At 43.2% G+C, this 17,758-nt stretch overlaps 1 protein-coding gene across 10 annotated transcripts in view; it reads right to left on the reverse strand.

Moving 5' to 3' along the window:
* The window catches only part of KATNIP (katanin interacting protein), a 201,771-nt gene that overhangs the window by 57,878 nt on the left and 126,135 nt on the right, over positions 1 to 17,758 (reverse strand). For all 10 annotated transcript variants that reach the window (XM_070483970.1, XM_014838009.3, XM_070483969.1 and 7 more), the window contains 3 exons: positions 17,178 to 17,284; positions 15,467 to 15,569; positions 11,540 to 11,755 (listed from right to left, as the gene is read on the reverse strand). In XM_070483970.1, coding sequence (XP_070340071.1) covers positions 11,540 to 11,755; positions 15,467 to 15,569; positions 17,178 to 17,284 — 426 coding nt within the window. The remainder of the gene's footprint in view (positions 1 to 11,539; positions 11,756 to 15,466; positions 15,570 to 17,177; positions 17,285 to 17,758) is intronic.

Genomic DNA, 17,758 nt, shown 5'->3' on the forward strand with positions numbered 1-17,758 from the left:
GGACAGAATTAGCAATTTGGAGGACAGGAATATAGAAATGCTGCAGACAGAGGAGGAGAGAGAACTAAGACTAAAAAGAAATGAAGAAAGTCTCCGAGAATTATCTGACTCAATTAGGAGATGCAACATAAGGATTATAGGTATACCAGAGGGAGAAGAGAAGGAGAAGTGGGCAGAAGGCCTGTTCAAAGAAATAATAGATGAGAACTTTCCGAACTTGGGAAGAGAGATGGAACTTCACGTGACAGGAGCCAATAGATCACCAAACTTTATTAACGCAAGAAGACCAACCCCAAGGCATATAGTAGTGAAACTAGCAAAAGTCAATGACAAAGAGAAAATACTAAAGACAGCCAGGCAGAAGAAAATAACTTACAAAGGAAACCCCATAAGGCTATCAGCAGATTTCTCAAGAGAGACCTTATAGGCTAGAAGAGATTGGAATGAAATATTCAAAACTCTGAAGGACAAAAACCTGCAGCCAAGAATACTCTACCCAGCGAAAATATCCTTCAAATACAATGGAGAAATAAAAACTTTCCCAGATAAACAAAAGTTAAGGGAGTTTATTGCCACAAAACCTCCTCTTCAAGAAATGCTCAGGAAGAACCTCATTCCTGAAAAATCAAAAAAAGGAAAGAGGTTACACAATCCAGAACAAAGGAGATAAGCGGAAGGACAATAACACAAAGTAACAGATCTCCATCAGGAGAAAATGCAAAAGAACCGGAAAACAAGTGATAAAATGGCAATAGAGGGCCCCCATGTTTCCATAATCACTCTAAACGTGAATGGATTGAACTCTCCCATCAAAAGGCACAGAGTGGCAGGATGGATCAAAGAACAAGATCCAACAATATGCTGCCTCCAGGAAACACACCTCAGCCCCAAAGACAAACACAGACTCAAAGTGAAGGGATGGAAGACAATACTCCAAGCTAACAATGAACAAAAGAAAGCAGGTGTTGCCATACTCATATCAGACAAAGTAGCATCCAAAGCAAAACAGATAAAGAAAGACAAAGAGGGGCAGTATATAATGATAAAAGGGAAGCTCCACCAAGATGACATAACACTTATAAATATATACGCACCTAACACAGGAGCACCAAAATTCGTAAAGAAACTATTAACAAAACTAAAAGGAGACATCAACAACAATACAATAATAGTAGAGGACCTCAACACCCCATTAACACCAATGGACAGATCATCCAGACAGAAAATCAACAAGGAAATTACAGAATTAAATGAAAAATTAGATCAGATGGACCTAATAGATATATATAGGACACTTCATCCAAAAACAGCAGGTTACACACTCTTCTCAAGCGTGCATGGAACATTCTCAAGGATAGACCATATTTTGGGAAACAAAGCAAGCATCAATAAGTTCAAGAGGGTTGAAATAATATCAAGCATCTTTTCTGATCATAATGCTATGAAACTAGAAATCAACTACAAGAATAAAGCTGGGAAAGGGCCAAAAATGTGGAGACTAAACAACATGCTACTGAACAAACAATGGATTATTGAAGAAATTAAAGAAGAAATCAAATATTATCTGGAGACAAATGAAAATGAAAACACACCATACCAAATTATCTGAGATGCAGCAAAGGCAGTCCTTAGAGGGAAATTCATTGCAATACAGGCTCACCTCAATAAGCAAGAAAAATCTTACATAAACAACCTCAAGCAATACCTAACGGAATTAGAAAAAGAAGAACAAACAAAGCCCAAAGTCAGTAGAAGGAGGGAAATAATAAAAATTAGAGCAGAAATAAATGACATTGAAATAAAAAAGAGAGTAGAAAGGATCAATGAAACAAAGAGTTGGTTCTTCAAAAAAATTAACAAAATCGACAAACCCTTAGCCAGACTCACTAAAAAAAAAACAAAACAGAGAGAAGTCTCAAATAAATAAAATTAGAAACGAGAGAGGAGAAATCACAGCAGATACCAAAGAAATACAAAGGATCATAAGAGAATGCTATGAAAAACTATATGCCAACAAATTGAACAATCTAGAAGAAATGGATAAATTCCTAGACTCATACAACCTCCCCAAACTGAATCAGGAAGAAATAGAGAATCTGAATAGACCAATCACAAGTAAATAAATAGAAACAGTAATCAAAAACCTCCCCAAAAATAAGAGTCCAGACCAGACGGCTTCTCTGGAGAATTCTGCCAAACATTCAAAGAACATTTAATACCCATCCTTCTCACACTATTCCAGAAAATAGAGGAAGATGGAGCACTCCCTAATACATTCTATGAAGCCAACATCACCCTGATCCCCAAACCTGACAAGGACAACACAAAGAAGGAAAACTACAGGCCAATATCACTGATGAACTTAGATGCAAAAATCCTCAACAAAAGTTTGGCAAACTGAATACAGCAATACGTGAAAAAGATTATACACCATGATCAAGTGGGATTTATACCAGGGACACAGGGATGGTTCAACATCTGCAAGTCAATCAACGTGATTCACTACATTAACAAAATGAGAAACAAAAACCACATGATCATCTCAATAGACGCAGAGAAAGCATTCGACAAGATCCAACACCCATTTATGATAAAAACCCTCAATAAAATGGGTATAGAAGGAAAGTATCTCAACATAATAAAGGCCATATATGACAAACCCACAGCCAACATCATACTCAACGGACAAAAACTGAAACCCATCCCTCTCAGAACAGGAACAAGACAAAGGTGCCCACTTTCACCACTCTTATTCAACATAGTACTGGAGGTTTTGGCCAGAGCTATTCGGCAGGAAAAAGAAATAAAAGGAATCCAAATAGGCAACAAAGAAGTAAAACTCTCGCTGTTTGCAGACGACATGATCTTATATATAGAAAACCCCAAAGAATCCATAGAAAAACTATTAGAAACAATCAACAGCTACAGCAAAGTTGCAGGGTATAAAATCAACATACATAAATCAGTAGCATTTCTATATGCTAACAATGAACTAACAGAAAAAGATCTCAAGAACTCAATCCCATTCATGATCGCAACAAAAAGAATAAAATACCTTGGGATAAATTTAACCAAGGAAGTGAAAGATCTATACAACGAAAATTACAAGACCTTCTTGAAAGAAATTGACGACGACATAAGGAGATGGAAAGACATTCCATGCACATGGATTGGAAGAATAAACATAGTTAAAATGTCCATGCTACCTAAAGCAATCTACAGATTCAACGCTATCCCAATCAGAATTCCAATGTCATTCTTTACAGAAATTGAACAAAGAATCCTAAAATTCATATGGGGCAACCAAAGACCCCGAATTGCTAAAGCAATCCTGAGGAAGAAGAACAAAGCTGGAGGCATCACAATCCCTGACTTCAAAACATACTACAAAGCTACAGTAATCAAAACAGCATGGTATTGGTACCAAAACAGATGTACAGATCAATGGAACAGAATTGAAAGCCCAGAAATAAAACCACACATCTATGGACAGCTAATCTTTGACAAAGGAGCTGAGAGCCTACAATGGAGGAAAGAAAGTCTATTCCACAAATGGTGCTGGGAAAACTGGACAGCCACACGTAAAAGAATGAAAATCAACCATTCTTTTTCACCATTTACTAAAATAAACTCAAAATGGATCAAAGACCTAAAGATTAGGCCTGAAACAATAAGTCTTCAAGAAGAGAATATCGGCAGTACACTCTTTGACATCAGCTTCAAAAGAATCTTTTCGGACACCATAACCCCTCACATGAGGGAAACAATAGAAAGAATAAACAAATGGGACTTCATCAGACTAAAGAGCTTCTTCAAGGCAAGGGAAAACAGGATTGAAACAAAAAAACAGCCCACTAATTGGGAAAAAATATTCACAAGTTATTTATCCCACAAAGGGTTGATCTCCATAATATACAAAGAACTCACAGAACTCAACAATAAATAATCAAACAACCCAATTACAAAATGTGCAGGGGACATGAACAGACATTTCTCCAAAGAAGATATACGGATGGCCAATAGACACATGAAAAGATGCTCATCATCACTAATCATCAGGGAAATGCAAATCAAAACTACACTAAGATATCACCTTACATCTGTTAGAATGGCAAAAATATCCAAAACCAAGAGTGACAAATGTTGGAGAGGCTGTGGAGAAAAAGGAACCCTCATACACTGTTGGTGGGAATGCAAACTGGTGCAGCCACTATGGAAAACAGTATGGAGATTCCTCAAAAAGTTAAGAATAGAAATACCTTATGACCCAGCCATCCCACAACTGGGTATCTATCCTAAGAACCTGAAATCAGCAATTCCAAAAGTTCCATGCACCCCTATGTTCATCACAGCATTATTCACAATAGCCAAGTCATGGAAACAACTGAAGTGCCCAGCAACTGACGATTGGATAAGGAAGATGTGGTATATGTATACAATGGAATACTACTCAGCCATAAAAAAGGACAAAGTCGTCCCATTCACAACAACATGGATAGACCTTGAGGGTATTATGTTGAGTGAAATAAGCCAGACAGAGAAAGACGAACTCTGTATGACTCCACTCATAGGTGGTAGTTAACATATGGACAAAGAGAACTGATCAGTGGTTGCGAGGGGAAAGGGGGGTGGGGGGAGGGCACTAGGGGTGAAGTGCTGTACCTACAACATGACTAATAATGATGTACAACTGTAATTTCACAAGGATGTTAACTTTCATAACCTTAATAAAAAATTTTTTTTAATTTATTTTTAATTTTTTAAATTTATTTTTCTTTTTGAGGAAGATTAGCCCTGAGCTAACATCTGCTGCCAATCCTCCTCTTTTTGCTAAAGAAGACTGGCCCTGAGCTCACATTCATGCCCATCTTCCTCTACTTTAGATGTGGGACTCCTAACACAGCATGGCTTGCCAAGCAGTGCCATGTCTGCACACGGGATCTGAACTGGCGAACCCCAGGCCACTGAAGCAGAATGTGTGCACTTAACCACTGCGCCACCAGGCTGGCCCTGTACATTTTTTTAAAGTGAGATACAATTCACATATATAAAATCATCATTTTCTAGTGTACAATTCATGTTTTTTAGTATATTTACAAGGTTGTGCAATCATCACCATTATCTTTTTCCAGCATATTTTTATCACCCCCAAAAGAAACCCTGTACCCTTTAGCAGTCATTCCCCATTCCTGCCTTCCCCCAGCCCCCGGCAACCACTAATCTACTTTCTGACTCTATGGATTTGCCTATTCTGGACATTTCATATAAATGGAATCATACAATATGTGGCCTTCTCTGTCTGTCTTCTTTCACTTAGCATAATGTTTTCAAAGTTCATCCACGTTGTAGCATGTGTCAGTACTTTGTTTCTTTTTATGGCTGAATAAATAGTCCATTGTATGGATATATATACCTCATTTTCTTTACCCATTCATCAGTTGATGGACATTTGGGTTGTTTCTACCTTTTGGCTATTATGCATGATACTGCTGTGAATATTCCTGTACAAGTTTTTATGCGAACATGTTTTCAGTTCTCCTGAGTATACACCTAGGAGTGGAATCGCCGGGTCATATGGTAACCCTACATTTAACTTTTTGAGGAACTGCCAAACTATTTTCTACAATTGCTACACCATTTTACTTTTACATTCCCAGCAGCAAGGTCTGAGAGTTCCAGTTTTTCCACATGCTCACCAATACTTATTTTCCATTTTCTTTTCTTTTTTAAAAAAATTATAACATCCTAGTAGGTGTGAAGTGATGTCTTTGTGGTTTTGATTTGCATTTCCCTAATAACTAATGATGTTGAGCATCTTTTCATCTGCTTGTTGACCATTTGTGTATCTTCTCTGGAGAAATGTCTATTCAAAGTACTGTGGCCCTGTTTTCACTGGGTTGGTTGTCTTTTTGTTGTTGAATTTAAGAGTTCTTTTCTTTATATATTCTGGATACTAGATTCTTATCACATATATGATTTGCAAATATTTTCTCCCATTTTGTAGGTTGTCTTTTCACTTTCTTGATAATGTCCTTTGAAGCAAAAATGTTTTTAACTTTAAGTGTAATTCATCTATTTTTTCTTTTGTTGCTTGTGCTTTGGGTGTCAAAACTATGACTCCTTTGGAAAATTCAAGGCTAGAAAGATTTACACCTATGCGTTCTTCTAAGCATTTTATAGCATTCAAACCATATAAGTTTTAACGTCTTTGATCCCGAGTTAGCTTTTGTATATGATATGAGGTACAAGTCCAACTTCATCCTTTTGCATGTGGAAATCTAGTTGTCCCAGAAACAATTGTTGAAAAAACTATCCTTTCCCCCATTGAATGGTATTGGCATCCTTGTTGAAGATCAATTGACTACAGATGTATGGGTCTACTTCTGGACTCTCAATTCTATCCCATTGGTCTCTATGTCTATCCTTATGCCAGTCCCACACTGTCTTGATTACTGTAGCTTGGTAGTAACCTTTGAAATCGGGAAGAGTGAGTCCTCCAACTTTGTTCTTCTTTTCCAATGATGTTTTAGCTATTCTGGGTCCCTTGAACTTCCATATCCATTTTAGAATCAGCTTGGCCATTTTCACAAAAAAGGCAGCTGGAATTTTGATAGGACTGCAATGAATCTGTAGATAATTTGGGGAGCAATGCCATATTAACAGTATTCAGTCTTCCGATCCGTGAACGCAGAGATCTTCTCATTTATTTAGGTCTCCTCAGTTTCTGTCAACAATACTTTGTACTCTTCAGTGTATAAGACTGTCACTTCTTTGGTGGAACTTATTCTTAAGTATTTTATTCTTTTTGATGCTATTATAAATACCATATAATTTATGTAAATATAAATATGAGAAACTATTTAATTTCCTTTTTGGAGTTTATTGTTAGTGTATAGTAATACAACTAATTAGTGTATAGGAATACAAGGAATTTGTCCTGTAAACTTGCTGAACTTGATTTTAACTTTACCCGTAATTTTTGTGGATTCCTTAGGATTTCCTATATATAAGATCCTATCACCTGCAAATAGTTTTACTTATTCCTTTCCAACATCTCGTTTCATCTTCTTGCTTACCTGCCCTAGGTAGAATCCCCAGGACAGTGTTGAATAGAAGGGGGGCAGGCAGGCATCCTTGTGGTGTTCCTGATCTCAGGGGGAAGTTTTCAGTCTTTTATTGTTAAGTATGATGTCAGCTTTGGGTTTTCACAGATGCCCTTTATCAGGTTGAGGATGCTTCCTTCTATTCTTGGTTTTTCCATTGTTTTTATCATGAAAGGATCTTGAATTTTGTCAAATGCTTTTTCTGTGTCTATTAAGATGTCATATTATATTGATTGGTTTTCATATGTTGAACAAACCTTGCATTCCTGAGATAATCTCCACTGGTCTTGATGTATAAACCTTTTTATAACTGTTAGATTCAATTCGCTAATGTTTTGTTGAGGATTCTTACATCTACATTCATCAGGGATACTGGTCTGTAGTTTTCTTTTCTTGTGATGTCTTTAGTTTTGGTATCACTGGCCTTACAGAACGAGTTGGGAAGTGTTTCCTCTTCTACATTTTAGAAGAGTTTGGAAGGATTGGTGTTAGTTCTTCAAATGTTTGGTAGGATTCACCAGTGAGGCCATCTGCTCCTGGGCTTTTCTTTCTGGGAAGTCTCTTTGATTACTAATTTAATCTCGTTACTTGCTATAGGTCTATTCAGATTTTCTGTTTCTTCTTGAGTTGGTTTTGGTAACTTGTGTCTTTCTAAGAATTTGTCCATTCCATCTAAGTTATCTAATTGGTTGACATAAAATTGTTCATAATATTCCCCTGTAATCCTTTTTATTTCTGGAAAGTTGGTAGTAATGTTCCCTCTTTGATTCTTGATTTCAGTAATCTGAATATTTTCCCCTTTTTTTCTTACTTAGTCTAGCTAAATTTTGTCAATTTTGTTGATCCTTTCAAAAAAACAAATTTTGGCTTCACTGACTTTTCTCAATTGTTATTCTTTGCAGAATTTTTTCACAACTTCTGTGAGTCTATACTTATTTCCAAATAAAAAGTTCAAAAAAATGTATTGTGTACTTTTATGTGCTGGGGACATACTGTGAAAAGGAGAGACAAGAACTTATAGATTAATATGGGGAGACAGATAATAAACAAGTGAACAAGATCATTTTTTATCGTGAGAAGTGGTCTGAAGAAAATGAAAAAGGATGACGTGATAGAGACTGGGGTGGGGAGGGGACAGGACTCCCCCAGTCTGTAGAGTCAGGGAAGGTCTTGCTGAGAGAGTGATATTTGGGCTGAAATCTGAGTAAGGAGAAAGAGGTAGCCACATGAAAACCTGGAGGAGGGAGTTCTGGGCAGAGTGGGCAGGAAGGGCAGAAGCCAGAGGTGGGAATGAGCTTGGCAGGTCGGAGGAGCAGAAGGCAGCCCTGTGGCCGCTGGAGCCCTGTGTGTGAGGCAGGGGATGTAAGAAGCGGGTAGAGAGGGAGCCGGAAGCCTCTTCACAGACAGCCTCCCAGGACATGGTGAGGCATCTGATCTTATTTCCAAGTATAATGGGAAATCATAGCAGGGGTTTTAAGTCGGGGAGGGGTACATATTTGCAAAAGATCACTTTGGATACAGAGTGGAAACAGAGTGGATGGGACAAGAATGAAGGAAGGAAATGAGATAGGAGGCCATTTTAATAGTGTCCGTGAGAGGGGACTGCTAATCAGACTTGGGAGGTACCAGTGGAAATGGAGAGAAGGTGCCAGATCCCAGACTCCACCTTCAGGCACCTTCTGTGCAGCTTTCAGCGAGCCCCACTACTCCACGGAGTGCGGCCTGGGGCAAGTCACCTATCCTCCCTGAGACTTGGTTTTCTTGTTTATTAAATGTGGAGAGTAATTCCAAGGTCCACGTGAGGATTACATAGGGGATGTCTGAGCCCTGGACGGCACACCGTGGGTCTTGAATAAATCCCAGTGAAACTGGACGGTTCTGAGAGGCAGTGTGTTCTGGGAGCGCCAGACATGGCACACAGAACAACCAACAGGGAGACCCCACGCCAAGGAAGCAGGGGGAATCCAGCCCACCCCCAGCTAGGCCCAGAGATTCAGCAGCCCAGGGTGAGACAGCTGCCTTAAGTCCCAGCCTCAGGGCCAAAAGATAAAAAACCCCAAACCCACCAAAACCCAAAGTCCTCATGCTACCACATGGCAAAGCTCATCAGCCTCTGCTAAACAGACAGAAAGGGAGAGTAATCAGCAGAATTGATCCCCATCAAATCCAATGATGCTTTTAATTGCCCTGGTATGTTCTCTTCTATACAGCAGGCTTCCCAAATGCTGCTGCTGTGTGTACAACGGGGATGCGAGGGCGGTGGCAAGGGCTGGTCCAGGCCCCAGCAGCACACATGGGAGCCTAGAGATTCGAAGCAGGAAGCAGAGCACTGAATGCAAGACCAGAGCATCCAAGCGGCTGTGAACTATGGGACCCGTTTCTTTCAGGATCACAGAGCTGCTGATCTTCACAAGGGCTCAGACACCACCCAGTCCAACCCTGCAGACACACGGTCTTTCTCAGCTATCTAGCATCTATTCTGCCTTTCTTTCAACAACCCTGAATTTCTTCAGGGAGAATTCCCTCCCTGTCCCACTGGGGCATCTTGGTGGGACTGGCATCAAGGTGCCCAGGCCCGCTAGCTAGGTTGGTCCATCAGCCTTCCTCTCCCAGGACAGGACATCTCCAGCAGAGCGAGAGGATAACAAACTAACAAACGCAACAATCAACAGCAAACACTGTCTGCCCCTCACTGCCCCAAAAAAGACCAAATCTTTGGTGCTCACGCATCCAGGATGCTACCTAGAGCCCCAACCTCGGGGCCTGTCCTTTTCTGGCCTGGGTGACAGGAATACACCAGCTACTCATAAGACTTGCAAAAAAGAAAGAAATTTCTTTGTAAAAAATTGGCTAAAGTGAGCCAGACTTAGTTTCTTTTGCTGGCAAAATAAGAATTACATGGATTATCCACTCCCATTTCACAGGAGGCAGCAAAACCGCCTCTCAGAGAAGGCAGGTAAGCTGCCTAAGGCTATGGAGTCAAGACCAGAACCTGGGTTTCTAGAAGTGGGGATTTCAAAGGCCCCCTTCGTTGTTCCTCTTCTTTAAATGGGAATAATATCTACTTCTTAGTGGTATTAATACTTTTAATAATAATAACAATGAAAACAATAATAGCTGACGTTTCAGAGCCTTAGGAAGAGCCAGGTGTGGTGCTAAGCTCTTTATGTTTACATTTGATCCTTACAACATCCTATCAAGGTAAGGACTATTATTAGCTCCATTTTATGGATAAGGAAAAAAGAAGAGGGTAGGTGAGTTGCCCTTGGTTGTGAAGCTTTTTCTGGTGGTAAGCTTTTTTTTGGTGAGGAAGATTGGCCCTGGGCTAACACCTGTGCCAATCTTCCTCTGTTTTGTATGTGGGATGCCACCACAGCACAGCTTGATGAGTGGTGCTAGGTCCGCACCCAGGATCCGAACCTGCGAACTCTGGGCTGCCGGAGAGGAGTGCACAAACTTAAACCACTACGCCAGTGGGCTGGCCCCTGTCAGTGGTAAGCTTTGAACCCAGGCTTTTCTGCTTCTCGAGCCTGTGCACTGTTAGGGATGAACATGAGTATATGGATGAAGCACCGAGCACCACGCACAAGGCAGGAATGAACATGTGGTTTTCATTTTCAATACTTTTTAAGAAGTTAACAATTTGTTCTTTGGAATACATAATACATGTAATGGCAGGAAATTTAAAAGGTGCAAAAGAGCACCCGAGGGGAAGTCTTCCTATTGCCCCATCTCTTGCTCACCCAGAGGCCACCTGTGTTCCCAGTTTCCCAGGCCCAAAGGCCCAGCAGAGTAAAGATGATGTTGCTGGGCAGTCTGTCCCAGTTTAGCTCAGAGTCTCTTGTGTCCAACTGACCAGAGGCAGGAAAAGAAAATGCCAGTGCTTATGTTTTTTAACTGCTGGAAACTTTCCATGTTTGTTGGGTGCATACTCCATGCCCGAGGAAGGCAGGACGCTGAGGGAGTATGGGCATGGGCCCTTGGCCAGGCTGCAGGATGGGAACTTGGCCCCCACCACCTTCCAGCTGTGTGACCTTAGCCAAGTCAACGCCCTTCTCCAAACCTTAGTTGCTTCATCTACAAAACGAGGGCACTGACCTCAATGACTCCTGAGGTCCCATGTTTGGTGGTGAATGTGGTAACTGCAAGGTGGATAAAAGGGGGTGAATTTGCTCCTCCTTATCCCCTCACAAAGAAAAACTCACAGAGCAGGGTTCTGGGAGACAGCTCGGGGAGGGGTGGGGGGACAACAGTGTGAAGCCTCTATCTGCACCTTTCCCTCAGGCTCCCCCCAACTTTGCCCAAATGAATGACTGTGGATGATTACATTACTCTTTCCCTCCCTACTCCCACACCCTTATCATGGACTTAACGTGGGAAGAGAAAATGCATCAAAATACGAGGTCAAGACTCACTCCAGTGCCGTCTCCACTTACAGCTAAGTTCCTATTGACCAGGTGGCCCAGGTCCCCGGGTGCGTCCGTGTTCCGGATATCCACGTCATGAGGTGACACATAAAGCTTTGTGTGGCTCAGGTCAAAGAACTCGACTTCTGTGAGACCCACCCAGGACGCATTGCCCCAGTTGGACAGGATTTCCATGGTCACATAGATGGCATCTTTGATCTCTTCTACTTTCATTTTCAATTTGTCCTTAATGAAGACAAAAATAATGCCAAAGGATTAAAACATGACAGGCTGAATTCAGCTCTACCACTAAACAAGCTATTTAACTGCTCAGCGCCTCAGTTGCCCCATCTGTACAATGAGCATAAGAATAGCACCCATTGTATATGGTTATTACGAAGATTAAATGAGCTCATATTTATAAAGTATTTAAAACACAGTTGCTGTGAGCCCTGGCACTTAGCATTTTCTGCAAGAGTTTGCAAATAACAAAAATGTTTAAAAGGCATCAGACTCTGCCTGAACATGTACTTTTCTCCCCCACTACCAAGTGTTCATGTCCTATATGCATGTTACACCTCCTGCTGAATTAAGCAGGTGTTATGAGTTGAACTGTGTCCTCCCAAAATTCATATGCTGAAGCCCAAATGCCAGCACCTCAGAATGTGGCTGCATTTGGAGATATGGTCTTTAAAGAGGAGATTAAGTTACAATGAGGCCCTTAGGGTGGTCCCTAATCCAATCTGACCACTGTCCTTATAAGAAGAGGGCATTTGGATACCTAGAGAGACATCAGGGCTGCGCATGCACAAAGAAAAGGCCGTGTGAGGACACAGTGAGAGGACAGCCATCTGCAAGCCAAGGAGAGAGGCCCCAGGAGAAACCAAACCTGCCAAAACCTTGATCTTGGACTTCAGCCTCCAGGATGGTGAGAAAATAAATCTCTGTTGTTCAACACCCAGCCTGTGGTATTTTATGATGATGGCAGCTCCAGCAAACTAATACAGTAGGTCACACGGGACCTTCGATAAGTCACTGGACATCCCTCAGCCTACTTGGGGAATATGAGATGACACCATCTATCTGACAATCCTGTCACAGAGATGAAGCGAGATATCAACGTTGGAGAAGAGCCTGTCCCAAGTCCTGGCCTTGTGTGCACTCTGTACGTGTCCATTTCCTCCCATTTCTCTCCTTCACTGATTTTAATGCCTGCCTCCTTCGTGGGTAGGCTGTCTGGTCTGCAAGTCTGCGTGAATGCCATCAACAAATGGCCACACTGTGGAATGGCTTCCTGAGGCCCCTTCAGGCCCCAATTGCAGTGCTGGTCGCCATGGATCAGTCACTCATAAAATGGCACATTCCTTGCATGCACATGCCCTCTGTTAATTAGCACTCATAATCTGCAATGGTTCTGTGAGCAGGGAGCTGAGCAAATGAACAGCAACTGTTCCCTACTTATTTTTTTAATTAATAGCCAGCGAGACGTGCTCTAGCTCTCAGCATGTGTTTGGACCAGCCTTGATTGTCACGCAATGAGGATGGGGATGGGGATGGGGAGGGAGGGAGGTCAGTTTATAGCTCCCAGAAGGAACCCAGGGCCTGTTTTTATTAGCTTTGCCCACAGACCTCACAGCTTCCTCCTCCTCTGCCGTATGGGGCCGTGGCCAGGCCCTCAGCTGCCCTGGGCCTGAGTCCCAGGCTGGCAGGATGGTGACAAACCTAAACTGGCCTGGCTCACGCTAGGGGACTGGGAGGTTAATGAGCTTGGGCTTGCGAGGAGCGTTCCACTGCCCAGGGAGTCGGGTGGGAGGGTGAAGAAGTGGCACTGTTCACCTTGGCTGTCAGCAGTAGGGAGGAGGGCCAGATGGGAGCGAGCTGCCTTGCAGAGGGGCTGCTGGTTCTCACACCCAGTGCAATCTAAAACGTGCAAATTCCTGCAGGGGCCTTTCCAAATCAAGAAGCTGAAGTCTGTTAACAAGGAAGCGTCACAGCTTGTCAGTGCTGTACCTTGATGGCTACTCCTGCTTCTGAATTGCTTAATCCAGGATCCTTCACAAAGGTCTGAGGCACACGCCGGGTGGGCAGCTCCTGGTCCCTGTCCCTCTTTCACTGAGACCACCTCATTTTCATTTGGGGAAGTCACCCTTCTCTTTTCTCAGCCATGAGGTATGGGGGGATGGATCCTTTCCCATCCCACGGAGGAGCCTGACTGGTCCAAGGAACCAGTGTACCCTGTGCCCTGGGCCACAGGGAGGGAGCAGCAAGGTGTTGGGCACATGACCCCATCTCAGATCTGTGTGTGGAGGAACCGCTCTTCTCTCCTGACTGTGGGGTCTGAGGAGATGAGGGCGAGAGGTGGGAACCAATCCAGCTATTGAGGGATCACAAGGAAAGAGCAGAGCTGGGCCCGCACACTGAGGTAAGGATGGAGCTCACACTGTGGAGAAACTGTGAGCTGCTGGATCAAGCCCCACTTGGTCCCAATTGTGGCATTTATTACAAGAATCTGTCATTTTTCTTCTCTTTGTTATGTAAGTCAGTTTCCCCTGGGTTTTCTGTCTCCTATAATATAAAAAGACTTGATCAACTCAGGCTCTTTTTAATTGGCTGAAGTTTCACCACACTTAGGATCTTCACAGCTAAGAAAGCAACTATTCCATGCAGGGTGGAACAAAGCTGTGACTTTTCTAGATTTTTCTAGATGGCTGACTTTCAACTGATATTTACTGGTTCCTCCTTGCCGCGTGCCAGGCACTGAGCTGCCCACCCTCACAGGCCTTTCCCGTTCCAGCCTCACAATGGGCCGGGGGCTGTGGATTATTCACCCAGTTTGACAGCCACATACTCCCAGGACCAGACAGCTGGACAGGCTTGTCTGAGGTCACAGGACCTCTAGATGATGGCTCCAGACTCAAAGCCAGAACTCTAGTCTAACCTGGCCAGGGCTCCTTCTGCTGTCCTGTGAGTTTCACATGCGGCTTTGGGAGGACTTCATGTTAAGCCCTCATTGGCCAATCAAAACACCACACTTGGGTAAAGGAAGGGCTGAGAAGGATATCCTGGCCACATACCTTTTGACACAAAAGAAAAAAGAACCACCTGGCATCCTAGCCCCTTGGTGCCCCCTCTTCCTTTTGTATTCTCTGCCCTGGCTCCATCAGCATGCTCACACAGTTGCTGCAATCATACTGGACTCTAGGAAGACCACCACCTTTCACAGTCAACTTTATATCCCTAACATTGTCCATCTGCATAATCTCCACAACTATCCTTTCCATCCTCTTATACTACTGATACAGCACCCTGTCCTGATTAACTCTATTGTTATGAGACATTCATGTTATTTCTGGTTGTTCCTTTTTTTCTCTTCTCCCAACAGTTCTACAACAGATATCTTTGTGCTTATAGCTTTTTATTTCTGTTGAGTGATTCCCTTAGGGTAAGGAAGTGGGAGTGTTGGGCTGGAAGATATAAGTATTTTTAAAGTTCCTCCTAAGTCTGGCCTTTCTGCTTTTCAAGAGCGTTCCACCCATTTATATTGCTGCCAGCAGGGTAAGACTGCCAGTTTTACTGAAACCTTGCAAAAACCTTGCCAAGTTATCATGAAAAAATAATTTGTTAACTCAGATATCAAATGGACAGTAAGGTTGCTCTAATTTGCATTTCTTGATTATCAGTGATGTTGGACATCTCCCTACGGGCTTACATGCTATTTATGTTTTCTCTTGTGTAGACGGGCTTCTCCCTGCTGAAACTTCTTGCTCCATCGCATGCATGTATGTCTATGAGCTGGGGAGGAGGGAGCTAGAGACTCAGGCAGAAAGATGCTAAGTTTACCACTGTCAGAGCAATCCCCACTGAATAGAAATGATTGTACCGGGGGGCCCTTGCAGCCTCAGCTTTCAGGTGAGACATTGAACGCGTCTGGAAATCCTCATAAGTCGAGGTTCTTACCTCCGGGTCCAGCACTGGCTTCTCAGTTGGTGAAACAACCTGGCCGAGATGGGCAGAGTCACTTTCGACGGCCTGGAGGCCTTTCAGAAGCTTCTGCTGTTGTCTGAAACGTGATTCGGATTTTAGCAAACAGGCAGTAACAAATGATCCTCAAAAGAGACCATCCCCCTTGATGGTAGCACAATTATTTTTCTATTTCAGAGAGAAGTAACAATGTAAGAAAAAGTATGCAGTTCAAAGGCACACCCAGGCTGTTTTTCTCCTTTTAGAAATATCTCTACAATTAGTGATGAAAGCAGAGGTAAGTGAAAGGAAGTTCTTGGGGCAAGATGGCCAGCTGGCCTCCGAAAGCTGACTGATAACTTCTAAGAGGCTAGAGCAGGCATCTGCAAAGCACAGCCCGCAGCTCAAACGCAGCTCAGCGTCTGTTTCTGCACGGCCTGCGAGCTAAGAATGGTTTCTACGTATTTTCAAAGAGTTTTAAAATAAACAAGCCAACAGAAAACGCAAAATCTAAAGTATTCACTATCTGGCCCCTTACTGAAAAAAACTGTTGACTCTTGGTCTAGAGACCTGCTCTGCATCTCGTTTCTGAGGACACAGGCATTCCAAACCCAGCAGAGTGTCATTTGCAAATGCACCTCACCTGTGCGTTTAAGGCGAGTACCCCAAGACCCTGAAGCACAAAGGACCTTGACAATGAAGAAAGCAGCATTTGGGGATGTGTGTGCTGCCTATAACTAAAACTCTATCAGATGTGAAATATCCTCACGGCCCAGCCCTTTTGCACGCAGAGGAAACCGTGAGTTCTTATTTATGGCCACGATGGTACAGAGCCATGGTTTCCAATCTGGGGGCTGCAGACTCATGGAGGAATGGCTTGCACTGCCGTCAGCATATTCGGAGTTTTTCTACAAAGTATAAAAAGGAAGCTCCGTCTGGGTGGACACAGACCTAGACAGTGTAGAGCTTGGCTAGGAAATTCCTCCTTCGTGCAGAGAAGAAGACCCCATCCCCTTTCTGGGCTGGCAAGATCCCAGGCCAGGACCTCAGCTTAATGACCAGCACGTGGGCTGGATTTGAGCCCCCTCTTGCTCCTCAGCCAGGCATGAGTACTTTACACGGTCCATAATACATACAGCTCCCCATGGCAGCCCAGGGAGTATGGCTGTGTGCCAGGGCATGCTTCAAACTATAGGCTTGACCTGGCACATCTTTCTGAAGATCAATTTTGCCTGAAGACTAGAGAAAAGCCTTTATTTTGATAATAAAACTTGACAGTTCTAATAACAGATGCTGCATGTTAATGGAATAGAATGCTGCATTTGAACAAACTTTTAATAGAGAAAAAAAGGTTCAAAGGACACTGCTTGGGCCCCCCCACAAGCCCCCCGCCTCCCCACCTGTGAGGCCAGCTGGGAACAAGTTCACCATCGTGTGCTGTGTGGGGAACTTCGGTGGAAACCTTGAGGAGGCTGCTGTTTTACACATCTTGGACCAAACTGAACAAGCAAAGGAGTGTTTGCCTGAAAGAAATCAAGTCCACTTTGTGCTTTAGGGCTGGGGGGAGGGGAAGGTACAATCTAAGGGAGCAGTTTTAAATGGTCTGGAATAACAAAGGAAAAGCAAAGAAAACCCTCAGTTAATAAGATCCTCATGGCTGCATTGCTATGGGTTTCCTGTTTTCGTTCTGAGCCCTCTTGCTAAGTACCTGCTTCCCAAAAGGCAGATTCTGTCCATGGCTTCACTGACGGCTCTGGCTCCCCCTGCTGCCCTGGACGGCTCCTGCGTGCTGGTTGCCACGGTAATGGGAAGCAGCTGAGGATGGAAAAGCTTATTAAACAGATGTCTGAGGTGACATGCCTGGCCCAAGCCACAGCAGAGCCACGGTCAAAGGGACACACTTCACAGGCTATCAGTCCTGTTGCAGGAAGCAGGGAACAGGGATGAAAGTGACAGTGTCTCCCTAGGGCTGATTAGATCTAGAATCTCCTCATTCGATCTTTGCAAAAAGACAGAAATCTGTTTTTTATGATCTGGAAGCTCCCAGGAAACAATCTGCTTCAATGAGCCATTGAAAAATTTCTCTCATCAAAACCTTTCCCCATCTCCCATCCAAGCACTACCCAGGCCCGACCCTGCTTAACTTCTGAGATGAGATGAGCTCAGACACATTTCAGGTGGTACGGCTGCAGACCACCTCTCTGCATCTCAGCTGAACCCCTGTTCTGTATGCTACAAAGTAAGTGGACTCCATGGAGAATTCTAGTAACACCATTAGGGCTTTTCACT

Source organism: Equus asinus, chromosome 14 (genome assembly GCF_041296235.1).
Source record: "Equus asinus isolate D_3611 breed Donkey chromosome 14, EquAss-T2T_v2, whole genome shotgun sequence".
Lineage (NCBI taxonomy): Eukaryota > Metazoa > Chordata > Mammalia > Perissodactyla > Equidae > Equus > Equus asinus.